Source organism: Carettochelys insculpta, chromosome 3 (genome assembly GCF_033958435.1).
Source record: "Carettochelys insculpta isolate YL-2023 chromosome 3, ASM3395843v1, whole genome shotgun sequence".
Taxonomy (NCBI): Eukaryota; Metazoa; Chordata; order Testudines; family Carettochelyidae; genus Carettochelys; species Carettochelys insculpta.
Genome location: NC_134139.1, coordinates 125,305,561 through 125,321,813, shown reverse-complemented (window position 1 = coordinate 125,321,813; position 16,253 = coordinate 125,305,561). Strand labels below are relative to the sequence as shown.

The 16,253-nt window shown below is 41.4% G+C and overlaps 1 protein-coding gene across 1 annotated transcript; it reads left to right on the top strand.

Moving 5' to 3' along the window:
• Positions 1-1,186: 1,186 nt before the first annotated feature.
• On the top strand, positions 1,187-15,909 carry LOC142010704 (putative uncharacterized protein C6orf183). Its single transcript, XM_074989125.1, has 7 exons — positions 1,187-1,323; positions 4,825-4,897; positions 5,387-5,497; positions 10,918-11,080; positions 12,730-12,887; positions 15,034-15,186; positions 15,856-15,909. The coding sequence occupies exons 1-7, from the start codon at positions 1,187-1,189 to the stop codon at positions 15,907-15,909; spliced, it is 849 nt and encodes a 282-aa protein (XP_074845226.1).
• The last annotated feature ends 344 nt before the right edge of the window (positions 15,910-16,253 follow it).

Genomic DNA, 16,253 nt, shown 5'->3' with positions numbered 1-16,253 from the left:
GTTACATATACATTGTGAATAAGTTGCTGGTGGTTGTTACTGGTTTCTGTGCTTGTTATCAGAGCTGAAGAGTTATTTTGCCTGAACTTTACTAGTGCAGCTGGAGAACAGAAATTAAGATTGTGGGGAGGATGAGGTCATACCACATGATTTGACAATGCAGTTTTGATTGTTTAGCAAAACCCTAGGCCTCACCTCAGCCCTCAAAATATCAAAGGTGGTGAGGATGACAATAAATAGCTCTTGTAAACAGCTTTTTGGAAATGGGGTTTGAAAAAAGCCTTTTACAGAAGAGATCAGTATCAGTATCCCTCTGAGGAACCTGAGGCCCTGAGAGAGGAAGTGACTTGTCCAAGTTGTGATTAAACTCCATGGCCATGTCTACACTAGCCAAAAACTTCGAAATGGCCATGCAAATGGCCATTTCGAAGTTTACTAATGGAGCGCTGAAATACATATTCAGCGCCTCGTTAGCGTGCAGGCAGCCGCAGCACTTTGAAATTGATGCGGTCGCCGCCCCGCAGTTCATCCAGATGGGGCTCCTTTTCGAAAGGACCCCGCCTACTTCGAAGTCCCCTTATTCCTATGAGTAGATGGGAATTAGGGGACTTCGAAGTAGGCGGTGTCCTTTTGAAAAGGAGCCCTGTCTGGATGATCTGCGCGGTGGCGACCGCGTCGATTTTGAAGTGCTGCAGCCGCCTGCATGCTAATGAGGCGCTGAATATGTATTTCAGTGCTTCGTTAGTAAACTTCGAAATGGCCATTTGCATGGCCATTTTGAAGTTTTTGGCTAGTGTAGGTGTAGCCCATGAGACTTACTTGATAAATCCCACAATGTGATGATGCTTAGAATGTAATTCCAGGGTCAGGAATAGAAATTAGACACTGGGATTTCCTTAGAATGTCTACAAGATCTGGTGTTTTCCACATCAGAAGAAAATTAAGTCTTCATTATAATGTCCCAATGGTCGTCTCATAAGCAACACACATCACCTGTGGTCTCTGTGGGTTTTTTTTGGCAGGGGTGGGTTGGGGAGGGTGTTCAACTTTCTTTGGAAATACAAGAAAATCTCAACACAGGTGGCTAATATATTGTGTACTGAGGGCTTGGGGGTGGGGACCAGTGTCTCTAGGCTTGTTCTATAGTGTACTTTTCTTGTAGACTTAAAGCACCAAGGGCTATAATATGGATGAGTTTTACAAGATCTCCTCCACTGAGAGAGTTGAGCAATTGGAAAAAGAACTCGCTGTTCGGATGGCAGAGCTGAAGACAGAAATAGAAGACAATGGGGTACTTCAGGGGATACCAAATAGATCTCACAGGTAAAGAAATCCTCCTCGTGATTGAGGAAAAGAGCACTAATTATGTATTTTATAAATGTCTGTTTCATACATTTTTGTTACTTCTTGTTAGAAATCATACATGCCCAATGTTCTGGCTTGATCACAGAGCTGGGAACCAGGAACCTTGACACTTTTTTTTTTTTTTTTTTTTTTTGAATCCTGACTCTGCTATTAACTCATTGTGTACTATGAGAAAGCTAATCTAAAATTCTAATTTGTTTTGGAAATTCAGTGCAGTTCTGTTCAACATCTTGGTCATTCAGGTGTATACACCCACATCAAACTGTACAGAGGAAGAGATTGAGCTATTCTATAAAGACTTGACAGGCACTGGAGGAGGTATCCTAGAGAGATGTGTTGATCATCAGAGGAGATTGGAACGTGAAGGTTGGAACAGATAACGAAGCTTGGGAGAGAGACATGGGAAGGTTTAGATATGAAGAAAGAAATGAACGAGGCAAGAAACTACTAGAGTTTGTTACAGAGCACGAGTGATCTGCAACACGAGTAGCAAAGGGACTATACAAAGTGGACGTGGCAATCTAATGATGGGAAGGCAAGAACATGATAGATTAGATTTTGATAAGCAGAAGATGGGTAACATCAGTACAGCAGTGCCAAATTTTCCAAGGAGCGGATATAGACTCGGACCACAGTCTAGTGATCACAAACATCAAGATCCAACTCAAGAGAAAGTGTAAGACACAGTTTAAGAAGAGAAGGGATGTGGCGTGGCTGGGTGAGGAAGAAATAGGGAATGCATACAGGGCAGTGCTTGAAGAGAAGATTCGGTATGTGGCTACGGAGAAGGACCTAGATAAGATAGTCAAAGGGTTAGCCATGGTGGTAAAAGAGACAATTGAGCAGACTGTTTCAGAAGGAGGGAAGTTCAATAAGAAGTGGATTATGCAGGAGACACTAAAGTTGGTCCAAGAGAAGACAGCATTCAAGATCAGAAGGGATGTTTCTGAGAGGGCAGAACAGCAATATGGGGTGTAATTCAATGAGGTAAGGAAAACAGCCAGAAAGGATAAGGCGAAATGGTTAGGGGGCAGTGTGACGATATAGAGAGGCATTACGGTGAGTGTAAGACCAGGGAGGTGTATAAAATGATTAGGAATATTAATAGAAAGGGGCAGCCAAAGCAGATGGTGATCAAAGATGAGAGCAAAGAGGTGCTCATGAACAAGGAGAAGATTGTGCAGCAATGGACAAGATACTGCACCGAGCTATACAAAGCACAGTTGAACCTGAGCGTCTGAGACACTGATCGAAGAACTGAAAGAGATATCTCTGCTGAGCATCAAGAGTGAGACCGACATTTCAAAGGAGGAAGTGGAAAGAGTAGTGAAAAGACTAGAGAACGAGAGCCCTGGAAATAAGATCACGGAAGAGATGATTAAATAAGATGGAAAAAGTATGATTCAGGAAATACACCAACTATGTAGTATAGCATGGAAAGAAGGGAAGGCATCAAAGGAATGGACAAGATCCATGCTAGTGACAATACACAAGAAAGGAAATACAATGGAATGCAAGAACTACAGAACGATTGCCCTGAAGAGTTATTTGTGCAAGGTGCTGAGGATGATACTGATGGAGAAACTAAGATACTAGATAGAAGAACATCTAGTGGATGAGTAAGCAGGGTTCAGGAAAGATAGAAGTACCAGACAGCAGATATTGGCGCTAAGTTTGATAGCGGAAAGCTCGACAAAAGAACAAGAACATCTACACTTGCTTCATCGATTTTTTTTTTTTCAGAAAGCATTTGACAGTATAGATCAGAAAGTGACTTGGGTGGTGTTGGAGTCATACAGAATGGATAGCAGACTGATACAATTGTTGAAGAAGATCAATGACAATTCGGAGGCAGTGGTGAGATTGTGCAGGGAGTTGGGAAGTTGGTTTAGAACAAGTAGAGGTACAAGACAAGGAGATCTGATGTCACCAAGTATCTTGATCACGCATCTAGAGAGAGCGATGGGCAAGATCAAGGAAGAGATAGAAGGGATATCTATGCACAGGAAAAGAATTAGTAACTTGAGATTCATGGATGATATAGTTATAATTGTGGAAGATGAGAAGAAGCTAGCAAAAAAAGTGCAAGTGCTAAATGAGGAAGGGAAGCGATATGAACTGATTATGAACCTCAGTAAAACAAAAACAATGGTATTTGGAGATAAGGAAGTAGGAGGGAAGATCACTGTAGAAGGGATTGAACTAGAGAATGTAGAGAAGTTCACATATCCGGGGATCAACATAACGTATGATCTAGACTGTAAGAAGGAAGTAAGGACTAGAATAGTGAAACCAAGAGCGAGTTTGAAGGCGATGGATAAGATCTAGAGAAACAAAGTGATTAGCTTAGGAATGAAGGTGAGCTTCTTGAAAACGTGTGAATTCCGCAGCACGTTGTATAGATGTGGACATGAGTGATAATGTAGGATTCGAAGAGAAGAATATTGGCATTCAAGAGGAGTTGTTTTAGAAAGATCCTGAGAAAAGGATGGATGCAGAAGATCACCAATGAGTAATTATATAAGAAGATACAGCTGAAAGAGAATGTACTGCAGAAGCTTGTACAATGGAAGTTACAGCTTATTTGGGCATATTTGAGGGATGAACAACAAATGAAAAATCAAGACCCTGGTATTCGGCATAATAGACAGTTCGAATAGGAGAGGCAGACCCCACAGAGAATGGGTAGATGATATAGTAGATTGGTGTGGAGCTAGTCTACAGAAATTAAGCCACTCTGCACTGGACATGGAAAGGTGGAAGGAAATAGCGCGAGACATCAGACACCAATGGGCGCTGAGCCCATGGTTGATGATGAGCGCAATTCTGTGTTTATATCCCAAACAAAATTTAAAATCTACCTGTAGGCTTCATTAATCTTCCATCCCTACTTACATCAAAGGGGTGGGGGTGTCTTTCAATATTCTGATATGGTTTTTTATAGCGTATCTTCCTTTCGGATGTGATTTCTGCCTCCCTTACTCAGGCAAGGATTAGGCACTTGGTTGCATTTAAAACATACACATTCCTTATTTAGTAGAATATGTATTTAATATTTACAATAGTTGGTAAGAATTTTAAGTATATGAACATAGTGTGCATGTGAAAGAGATTTGGCTTATCCTTTTTACAGCTTTGTTTTTCAGTGTCAGTAAATATTGGGTTCTTTTTTTCAGGCTTCAATCAAGTGAAGCTTATAGTTCAGTGAGGATTTTAATTAATTAGAGCTTGCAAGCCCTCCCCAGATATATGCACTCTCTCTCTTTCTGTAGCTATGTCTATATATTTAAGCTTTTCTGCCTTTTAAAAAGGGTATTTATTGTGAATAATATTTACCATTAGATTGTGCCACTTGAACTGTACTGGGTCTTTCAAATTATGACAACGAGATGGAAAACAATGCAGTGTCTGTCAATTATTACATCTGTTTTGTAATATTTTTGCATCATCTTTCTATAGCTCTGTTCCGATACCGAAGGACATGAATTATTTCAGAAAAGCAAGGGAGGTGGTACTGAATAAAATTTTACAGGTAACTGAAGAATATGCTGGCATGAAAAAGTTCCCTTTCACTAAAATCTGAACAGTAATTGAGAACTAAGTTCAGATAAAGAATTTTTTTTAATGAACAAAACTGTAATTGTCTAAGTTTTTAACAATGATGTGAGTGGGGTGAGGAAGAGTATAATATAATTGCATATTAGCGAAACAACACAGCTGCTTATTTTCTCCAAAACAGCAATTTTTTTTGTGATTCTAGATAAATTTGGGTCCAATCCTGTAGCTGTTGCCCATGTGATTATTCCCATGGGCCTCAAAACTACAGATTCAACCCTATAGTAATCAAGTTTTCTTTATTTAAAATAAATTCTTGTGTGAAAAATTAGCCTTCTGCTGAGACTTTCTGTGGGGAGGAGTGATTTTTGCCTCTTACAAAACACAAAGGCTTCATCTCATTTTTCCTGAATATTCACATTTGTTCATGAAGTTTGCTGGATATCTAACTATCCTGTGCTTGCAGGTCGCCGAGGCAAAACCTCTTGTTGTTCAGGCTGATGTCGTGCAGAGGGAGCTAGAGATCTGTCTAAGAAGAGAGGAAACAGCAGAAAGCTTACCTCTGTTACTGCACCAGGTAACTTCTCTATTTGCTACACAAAGGCTTAGACAATGTTTCAATATGTATGTCCTAGCATGGTGGTGATTTGTTATGATTTAAAGCAAGGATTAAGTGAAACTTTGTTCTGAGTGTTGTCTTGAAAATGGATATGCTTAAAGCATTTCCTTGGATAACAGGGAACGTCTTATACTACTTGGTTTGGTATCTACAAAGGGATCAAAGTCAGCGGGGATGTGCTAGAACAATGTTCCTATAGTACTATATGCCCTCATCTTTGCAATAGCCTTCATTCTTAAGCTCTTTTAAAAAAATTGCTGATCTTAGTGGGGAGGATTCTGCTGATTTATGCTGCTTAATACCTTTCTAATGAATAGCACCATTTTCTTTACTAGGACTACTTTTGGTGATAGTTACCTCTCCACATGAGGGTGGATGACAGAATGAGAATCCTAAGGACTGACAATTTTCTCCCCCACCCCCTGCTTATCATATTATCAGTACTACTTGTTTCCCATAACTTGAACTGTTACCATTTGTTCAAGTGTGACATTTTGTTTGTATTTGGTTTCACTGCAGTTTTTTACAGACAGAATCACCCACCTGGTCCAGAGTAAATACTTACACATGCTTAGATGGAAGAGATTTTGTAGGCACAGCAGTGTTATTGAACAGCTTTATCCTCTCTATCAGGTAGGAAATCTGAGTCACAAAAATAGAAATACTGCACGTGTGTGTGTGGGATGTTCATGGTGAAGTAGAGGATTTGAGATGATTGCCTTATACTTCAGTGACAAAGCCATAAAGAGTAAGGATCGTCCATAAAGCACTGAGATCTTCAGCTGAAAAATGATCGTCTGAAAGCACCTAAAATGTGCTTAGCATCTTCCAGCAGCAGAGGAGACCACATGTCGTTTCCTAAGAAGGTACAGGGAGTGGAGGGCAAGGAATACTGAAAGCAGGTGATTTGAGGCTGTGAGTAGATATGTGGCCTTCTATTACAATTTGATTTATTTTCAAAGGTAACCACTAGATGCCAAGTGTTACCCTTACTGTTTATTATGTAGGTCATCTCAAAAGGTCTTTCTAATGCTCTCTTATATCCCCTCTTCTTCCCAGAGCATTCTTCATATCTCATATGTTGGCCGAATAGCTAATTTTTTGCTGGCACTACTTTTTTCTTCTTTACATTTGTAATTCAGAGACTTTTAGTGCTGTGAGTCTAACCATACAGTCTCCTAAAGAGCCCCTGTCACTGTAAAGCTTTGAAACAAGTATGGCAATGGTCTTAACACAGCAATCACACATTTTGCAAGCTAGTAAGTCATTAAAACCACATAGTGTGGCCACTGTGGAATAACATTAGTTTAGTGAAATCTGGTTTTGTGATTGAAAACCCTAAGCTTTAGCACAGGGTTTCTGAAACAAGAGCAGTTGAAGAAGAGTAGTGCAGGAAAATGCCAGGCTCATGCCCATGCCAGCTGTTGGTGTCCTCATTTATTTTATCTCAAAGAATGTAGCATTTGTTCTGTTCCGTGCAGGTTCCCTAAGTTTCCAGGAGAAACATTTTACTCACTAAAAATAAATGGTGCTGAAAGCTGAAATATGACATTATGAAATAATAAAGGTTAGGATACAGTAGTTCAAATGTTCTTGTTGTCAAACTGTTCTCATTGTTTTTGGACAGACTGTGGTCCAGCTTATATCATTACCACAATTGACACATATTGTCAACCTCCTAAAAGGGCCAAGGACTGACTGGGCAAGGAAACTGAACCCACCCTCCATTTCTACCACTAACCATCAGAGTAGCAGCACATGAAATGTGTGTTGCTCTGGATTATGTAGAATCTTTTTTGCGTCTAAAGGCCCAACTGTAGCATAAGAATATCTAGTGTCATTTTCTGCAATGCTTGTGGGGATTAGTTTTGTTAGTATTTTAGGTTAGTGTGCATTGGGGTAACTGTAAAAAAAGAACAGTGTTTAGTTTAGTTTTTAATTAGCACTTAGACAAAAATTGGGATGTTGGTAATTGAAAAAGAGGAAAAAATTACTACTTTCTGATGAGTTCTAGTTTCCACAGAGAGCATCAGCAGCTATGGGTGTCAGAACATTTAGTAGCAGTAAATTCCCTGAAAATATAGAAAAACGTTTTGAGTTGCATTTTCTTGTGTAATTCTAAAAACATGATATAAACTGATGTTCTGATTTCACAAATGACATTCAGTTTTTTTTATCCAAGTACTCATTGCCATCTGGAGAATGAGGCCAGTTAAATTAGTGAAAAAAGATTATTATGGATGATTCTGAATTTTTATATGTTCAAATTATATTAATTGTAGCTTCCTCTACTGACAGTGCTGAATAGTAAGAAATTCTATGTTTGAGCCTGGAAATAACCTTTCCCCTTGGATTGCAAATTTTTGCTTTATTCCCAGCAAGTTATTCTGGGAGGAAAGAAACTCAATATCACTCTGAGTCCCAAAGCAAGATTTTCACATCATGGGAGTGCACAGTTCTGTAACAGATGGCATAAATTAAAAAATGCATATAAAGAAAATGTCGTCTTTTCTTTCTCTCTACATAGAAACAAATTGGTCATATTACGCAGGAGTACAGTGATGCTGTTCAGAGGGCTGTGATGCTGTCAGCTGCGCGACAGAACCTCCTGACAGGAAAAAAAAGCCCTGTAAATACTGTGACACAGGAAGACCTGGTTATTTACACACAGTGGTTAGTGTGTCACCTCCACTCTCTCAAGGCCATTCACAACTATCTTAGGGTAAGGAAATATTGTGGGCAATGCAGCAGCATTAGGCAACGTTTGACTGTACCACAAAATGTTAGCATTTATTAAATGTAATATTTCTAAGGAAAATAATGATCCTGCTGGAGTTAAGGAGTGAGTTTATATGCTGGAACTCTGTGGAATTTTTGTTTTAGAAAAAAAATCCTTGCAAAAATGCTTTTGCGAGTATAAAAATCTCTGATTGAAAAAGAGTGGAACCCAGGAAATTCAGACTTAAGGTTAAATTTAAAAGACACTCAAAGATTTGAAAGTATTGAATTGTACAAACAAGGTGCCCTGTAACAAGCTGGCAAAGTGTCCACTGTTAGCAGGCCCTTAATTCAAGGGTGACCATATATCTCCCTGTCCCAAATTCAGGACAGGGAGATATGGGGGCGAGGAGCGGCTCCTCCGAACTCCTCCAAGCCTTGGGGAGCTGGGAAGGAGGTGGCAACAGAGTCCCCAGTGCTCCCAGGAGCCCCAAAGAAGCAGCAGGGACAGAGCAGCTGCAGCACTTCCCCTGCTTTCCCCAAGCCTCGGCAGCAGGGACGGGGCAGCCATGGCACTTCCACTCCACTTCCCAAAGCCCCCAGGAAGCTGCCGGGGCAAGGCAGCCATGGCGCTTCCCCCCACTTCCCTGAGCTTCAGCGGCAGGGGAGGGCAGCCGTGGCTGCTGGCAGAAAATATAGGACAATTAGTCCCTTTTTCTAAAATAAGTAGGAAAAGGCATTCCAAATATGGGACCGTCCCTCCAAAAATGGGACGGATGGTCACATTTCTTAATTCTAACAAGGAAACAATAGATAAATTCTCCTGGCTCATTGAGGTAAGTAGTATAGAGTCCTCTTGATGTGTTGTAGTTGGCTGATTTGGGTTGAAGATGTTCAAGCATATCGACAGAGCGTATCAGCAGAGGAGAAAGCCTGGAGGGATGATTTCGGATTATCTTTGTTATCAGAGGCCTGGTCCACACTAGAATTTTATAGTGGTACAGCTACATCTCTCAAGGTTTGTGAAAAATCAATGACCCTGTGAGATACAGATATGCGAACCTAATCCCCAGAGCAGACAGTACTATCTTGACAGAATTCTTCCCCTGACTTACCTTTTGCTGGTCTGTGAGGCACATTAATTACTCAGAAGGGAGAATCCCTCCCTTTGGGGACACTGTCTGTTCCACTGAAGTTTTATATAGGGTTGTAAAATCCTGTTTCATTAGTTAACTGGTGAAATGTGAGGTTTAACCAGTTAACTGATTAAACTGCAAGGGTGGTGGTGGTAGGAGGTGGATGAGGGGGGTGCTCCAGCCAGCTAGAGCAGCCCCCATCTACCACAGCCAGGTTCCGGAGCACTGCAGGTATGGGTGCTTGAGCCCAACCAAAGCAGCCCTCATCTGTGGCAGCCCCAGGTGCGCCATGGGCTGGGACACTCCAACAGGGCCAGAGCAGCCTCAGTCTCCTGACATGCCGTGTTCAGGACTACTCCAGCCCAGCTGGGCTTGCGTGGCCTCCCCCATCCCATGCAGGCGGCTGCCAACGAAGGCTACTCTGGCTGCTCTGGAGTGCCCTCCCACCCCCAACAACGTGCAGGGCTGGAGCCACCCTTTAAAGGCTTGTGGTGAGTGGGCAGCTGCTCCAGCCCTTATGAGTTAACTGTAACCAGTAAGCTTTGTCCATTTAGGGAGAGGCTTACCGGTTAATCGTTAACATCCATAGTGTTATAGCTGCTCAGCTGCATTGGTACCAATGGAGTGTTTTAAGCATAGACACATCCTTGGAGGAAACGGGAAGGGGATTATAAATAAAGCCAAAGCAGAGATGAATTTGGACTTTGGGAGTAGCAATTGCTCACACACCCATTCAACCTTCACACTGCTCCTGTAGCAATGCCAGTATATCTAAGGACTCACCTAGGAACACAGAAATTTTCAAAGCCAAATCTGTGTTGTTGCTCTGTATTATACTTAATTGAGTGCATATGCAATAAAAGCACTAGATTAAAGTGGTTAATCGTTCAGTTGTATCTTTCATACTACAAATGATAGAAAATCATGGCTAACTTTTTCCCTCTCTTGTACAATAAAACCCTGACTTACACACAAGTTGCATTCCTAGACAACTGTGTGTAAGTCAAATTTCACGCAAGTTGAGGGTGGGAATTAGAACCCCTGCCAGCTCCAGCCGCGGGGAGCCGTGGGGTTGGGGGACAGCAACGGGGGCTGGGAGCTTGGCTGGAGCAGCAGCACCCTGCCCCTGGGGAGCCACCTGGCCATGGGGAATCCTCAGGAGCAAAGCTGCTGTGAGCTGTCCAGGTGGTTCAGCGCTCTGCCCACTGGCTCCAGCCCCAAGTTCTCCCAGCTGCCTGCCCCCTGGCTCTCCCAGCCCCCATTGCCGGCCAGTCTCCAGTCCCTATTGCTGCCAGAAACCCCAGGAGCGTGTTTTCATGTATATATGTGAATGATGCGCATCTGGGGCTTCCTTTTAAATTCACTTGTTAATTTTGACTCACGTTAATCCAAGAAACATGTAAGTTGAAATCATGTAAATCAGGGTTTTACTGTATTTACTTTTTCCCCCTTTAAGTCACAGCCTAAGGGATTTTTGTGCTTTTTAGCTGAATTGAAATGATGATGCACATTTATATTTTCAAGTACCTCCAGTATTTGCCTCTCTCTCACAGAATGGAGGTGGTTACTGAGAAACATGCCAAGCGGGCCCATGATAATGAGGACAAGTTCAGAAGTGCTATTGTGTCTGAATCCTTATCTTCTAATATTCACATCTCATTTTGCCACAGCATTTCAGGAAGAAAGGGTGAGAAATTACCACATTTTTCTTTGAAATCGCAGTAAAAATACCTGTAGTCTAGAGGTCTCTTGTGATGTGTATTCTTAACACGGGTTGGCTGTCTTGTTTTGCAAAATATTAAATGTGCTTGTTTGAAAATTTGAGGAATCTGGAATGAAGTTAGTCAATCACATGCAGAATGAAGAAATCTTCAGAAATCTAGAGCAGAGTTTTCTGAAGTCTGCAGGGGTTGCTCCCTTCCTTTTACAACCCTCTGGTTGCAGGGGAGATTTGTGTGTTACAAGATCTTCATTTAGTCAGGATGTGCAATATGTCTATTAAGTCATAATAACAGCATATTAGAAAAATGTTGCAGGACTGAACTTAGTGGGAAGACTGGGATATTGTCCTGATAATCACAGAACACTTGAACCGGAAGAGACATCAAGAGGTCATTAAATCCAGTCCCCTGCACTCATGGCAGGACTATGCAGTATCTAGAACATCGCTGACTGATGTTTGTGTATCCTGCTCCTAAAAATCTCCAATGATGGAGATTCCACAACCTGCCTAGGCAATTTATTCCAGCTTAACCACCTGATAGGAACTTTTTCCTAATGGCCAGCCTAGCAATTAAAGCCCATTCCTTCTTGTTCTATCATCAGAGGTTAAGGAGAATAATTTTTCTCCCTCTTTGGCCATGTCTACACTGCCCTTCCCTTTCAAAAGGGGCATGCAAAAGCAGTGGATCAAAATGCAAATGAGATGCTAATTTGCATAGTCAGTGCCTCAATTGCCTAATAACGGCCACTCGCCATTTCGACAGAGAGCAGTCAGGCTTCCCGGCAATTAATTTTCAGCATAGCAGAGGTTTGGCGGAGGATATCTGGAAGTTCCATGCTAAGGCTAAAAATAACTCTGAAAAATGGGGGGGGAAAGTGGGGTGACGTCTGTGTGTTTCCTGCAAATTTTAATTCGTTTATCTGAAAAGACTTTGGTAAATTGGGTTCCAGACACAGCTAGAGGAAGGAATAAGGGGAAAACCAGTTAAACATTTCACTAATTCCCCAAAACTTCTATAAATGAGTTAATTATTTGGGAGGAAGGAGAGTTATTTCCAGCTGGTTCTCCCATCCTTAATACAGACATGAGGAAAAGGAGTCTTGTTTCCAGAGTGAAAAAGAACACATAGCACTATCACAAGAGTAATAATCCCAGTGGGATTAAATGATGCTATTGTAGAAACCTACCGCAGTTGCTTATAAGACTGAAAATTTGATTTTTCAGGTTCTTGCCATCCAGGCTTTCAAGGAGACAATGATGTCATTTAAATTCAGGAAGTAAAGTTTGCTTCTGTACTTGCAGGTGTCTATTCTTGCAGTAGCAAAAATAGCATAGTATATTGCAGGTCAGTGGCTCAAGGATAGCTATTACGGTATTGTCTTTGACAGTGAAGGTATTAATCAAAATATGCATTCAGATCCCAGTGCCTGTTCCCTATGAGACTGAACACCAGATCTTAATTAATGTAATCAGCATAAAGAAAAAAAGTGAAATAACAGTAGTACTGTGTAGTTCCCATAAAAGGACTGCAGCATGTTTCATAATCCACTCCTCCTCAGCTATTGCTAATAACTGTTATAAGCTGCTGTGAGACTTGTTCTGGCCTTTTGTAGGACCGCACAGCAAGGCTGCTGTATTCACACTACCCCAACACACAACAGAAACTGAAAAATTGAAACCTCAGCTCCGACATCTGCTTTCTCACTTTGGTGTCTGCTATGATACGGAGAGTCTCAAGAACTCTGCAAATGAGATGGAGCTTTTTGCCCTGGTAACTAAAGAATTACAAAATGTTAATGAACATTCTTGTGCGTTTTGACAGGAGAGCACAAGCAGTGTCAGTTGTGTTGATGTACAGGAATGATGTTGTGAATTTTGTTTCCTTTATAGGAAGCACATTTATATAGAGAGCAGAAAATGGCCTGTATAGCTTCCCTTATTAACATATTACAGTAATAGCCAAAAACATTTTAGTATTGCTGCTTTTAACATTACTGTACTTAGCCATTGTGTGCACAGGGGCAAAGTGGGAGGAAGGCCTGGTTCTGCTCTTTGGATGGGATGTGGCCAAAGGCAGAAGGGCCTGGGTCAAGGTTATTCAGCCTTCAGTGGAGCTGTTCCTCTCCACTCTTAACCACACGCAGCCAGAGCAGCTCAGCTGTGGCAATTCAAAGGTCCAGTTCTCCAGCTCCCTTTGCTCCTTTGGCAGAGGTGGCTGGAGCTCCAAGCCCCTTTGAAAGGCCAGGCCTGGAGGCAACTACTGCCTTAGCTCTCTTCCCTCCATCCCTGCCCATGTCGACAACAGGCTTGGTTCTTAGTAACATGAAGAATTCCCCAGCTTTATGTTGCCCAGTCACTCTCCTGCCCTTTCACACAAGTTCGTTTCTCAATTTCCTCACCTTTAGTTTGAGCATATATTACAGGTATTAATCACCACCAGTAGAGATCTGGCTTTTGCAGCTCATTAGTAATAATTAGTAATCAATGCAGGTTTAAAAAATACCAGTTTGTAAACAATTTTCTATATTTTACCATTTTAAAGGTACCACATTACATGACCCGAATATACAGTGGGTGTATCATAATAATTCTAGCTAAAGTGTGTATTGCCCCAAACAAAACATCCACTTTGGTTCATCCTTAATATTTAAAACACGAGTAGTCCCTTTGAAGCTCATGGAGTCTAAACATACTCAGAAATGATTTCAGGATCTGGCTATAATGTAGAATACTGTTTGTCCATAGGCTGTCCTGTGCTGTTTGTCCATAGGCTGGTACATGTTCCTTTTGGATAGAACTTTCAAAAGTAATTGCGCTGGGTTAGTTTTTCTCTCTTATTGAAGCCAATAGTAAAACTCCCATTAACTTCAATAAAAGCAGAATTAGGCCAATGCTGAGTGTTTCACTCTTCCTCTATCCTCACCAGCCACTATCGATCACAAAACAGCAACTCTAAGCCTGGAACCAATCCCTGCAACAAACCCCACTGCCAACTCTGCTCACATATCTACACCAGTGATATCATCACAGGACCTAACATCAAGCATACCATCAGGGGCTCCTTTACCTGCACATCTACTAATATAATATATGCCATCATATGCCAGCAATGCCCCACTGCAATTTACATTGGCCAAACTGGAAAGTCTCTATGTAAAAGAATAAATGGACATAAATCAGATGTCAGGAAAGGTAATGTACAGAAGCCTGTGGGAGAGCAATTCAATCTCCCTGGATACTCAGTAGCAGATATAAGGATGGCAATCCTGAAACAAAGACATTTCAAAAATCAAATGAAGCGAGAAATCTCTGAACTGCAATTTATTTGCAAATTTGACTCCATTAACCATGGATTAAACAGAGACTGGGAGTGGCTCGCACCTTACAAAAGGAGCTTCTCTGCCCCAGATATTAACATCTCCACATTAGACTGACAATGGGCCATATCCCCCCTGTCTTGTCTGAACTGTTTTTCCTCTCTTCACACATACTACTGATAATAGACTTTTTCCGTCCTGATTGAATAGACCTTGTCAGCTCTAGCCCTCCCTTTTACTGGGACCCCACTCTTTAAATACCTCTCTGAAACCACCACCACCCCACTCATACATCTGATGAAGTGGGTCTTTGCCCATGAAAGCTTATGTTCCAAAATATCTGTTAGTCTATAAGGTGCCACAGGAGTTCTTGTTGTCTTCCTCTGTGAGGTACCATTGGTAAGAGCAGGGCAGTTTCATCACCTCTGTTGTAAAGATGTGTGAAGGAAGCAAGAGACCATCTCGATCCTACCAGTGTATTCATATGACCAACTGGAGTGGATTAGGATATGCTGTAGTTGTTGTTTGTTCAGTGGTTAATATTGGAAACCTGCCATGTTTTTTGTAACTCATTGAGAACCTTCTCCATATCCCTTTCAGGTCATCCAGAAATTTCGAAGCATCTTCAGCAAACGGCAGACAATGAGAACATTTCCAGTGTATGAAGCAGGAGTGCCTGAGTCAGAAAACTGGGGTATTTTATCACCTAGCATGGCTTTGAAAAAGAGAGCCAACTGGATTCCTTTTATACAGGTAGAAATAAATGATTTATAAGTCTTTGCTCTGTTGGCAAACTGTTGTAACTGCCATTCATTTTTAAAGTGACCCAGTGATGACCCGTTTTTAAATATTCCAAACCCTGTGTAACTGCTGTCATAAACAGTGTGTCTATTTCTGATTTTTTGTGTTCACTCCTGGCAAAAAAGTGAATGAAACGTATGTAGTGCATATACTTTACTGTATTTGCTTTCTGTTCACATATAGCATGTTAAGTCCTGTTTATACATTTTGTCCTGTCTGTCAACCAGATTAAGCCCAAACAAGATCCCTGGCAGCAAAAGCTTTTGATAAAATTGAAACAGTGGAAAAAAGTAGATGAACTGATGTGTCTTCAGTCAAAATTTTTAGAGGGAAGTAACTAGAAACTTGAAGAAAGAGCTTTCCTGTGCAAAAAGCCTGTCTAGGGCTTACGTTTCAGACATAGGGTATGTAAACTGAAGATCCAGTACTAAATTGATACAGATATTTTTTTTGTTTTCAGTAACTATTAAGGGTAGGAAAATATTGAAGAGTTCAGAAAGCAGGCTGATTACTATACAAAATTATTCAGAAGTTCCATAGTTTTCTGTAGCATAATTCGGGTTGAACTCCAAGTATTTACTTTTCTCCAAGATTCTGATCTTGCATATGGTTGTTTTGCAGTTGATGCCAATAGCATTACTTCAGGATCACGGTTACACACCGTCTGTTGACTGAAGTTTCTGTCTGAAGTGTTTTTCCGACAAAACATCTGTTGACAGATTGTGGCCATATGCAAAAGCAGATCGAAAGAGTGATCCGCTCTGCTGACAGAGAGCGGCCAGACTTCCCAGCCACTCACTTGACAGAAGGGCCAACCGGACGCTGAGCAAACAGGGCTGCCCAGTGAACTGGAAGCTCTGTCTGTTGATAGAGAGCCATGTCCACATGGCATTTTTGTCAACTGAATCTCTCAACAAAGGCGTTTACGCTTCATGGCATAGAGGCAGAATGCTGTTGGTGAAACACTGTTGACAAAATGCATTTTGTGTGTGGATGTGCCATGAGCTTTTGTCTTGTTT

What these genes read in the sequence shown, in the direction of transcription:
- LOC142010704 (XM_074989125.1), top strand. Translation starts at nt 1,187, where the DNA reads ATGGATGAGTTTTACAAGATCTCCTCCACTGAGAGAGTTGAGCAATTG. An exon ending in ATACCAAATAGATCTCACAG is followed by an intron (nt 1,324 to 4,824) that starts GTAAAGAAATCC and finishes ATCTTTCTATAG; the next exon opens with CTCTGTTCCGATACCGAAGG. An exon ending in TACTGAATAAAATTTTACAG is followed by an intron (nt 4,898 to 5,386) that starts GTAACTGAAGAA and finishes CTGTGCTTGCAG; the next exon opens with GTCGCCGAGGCAAAACCTCT.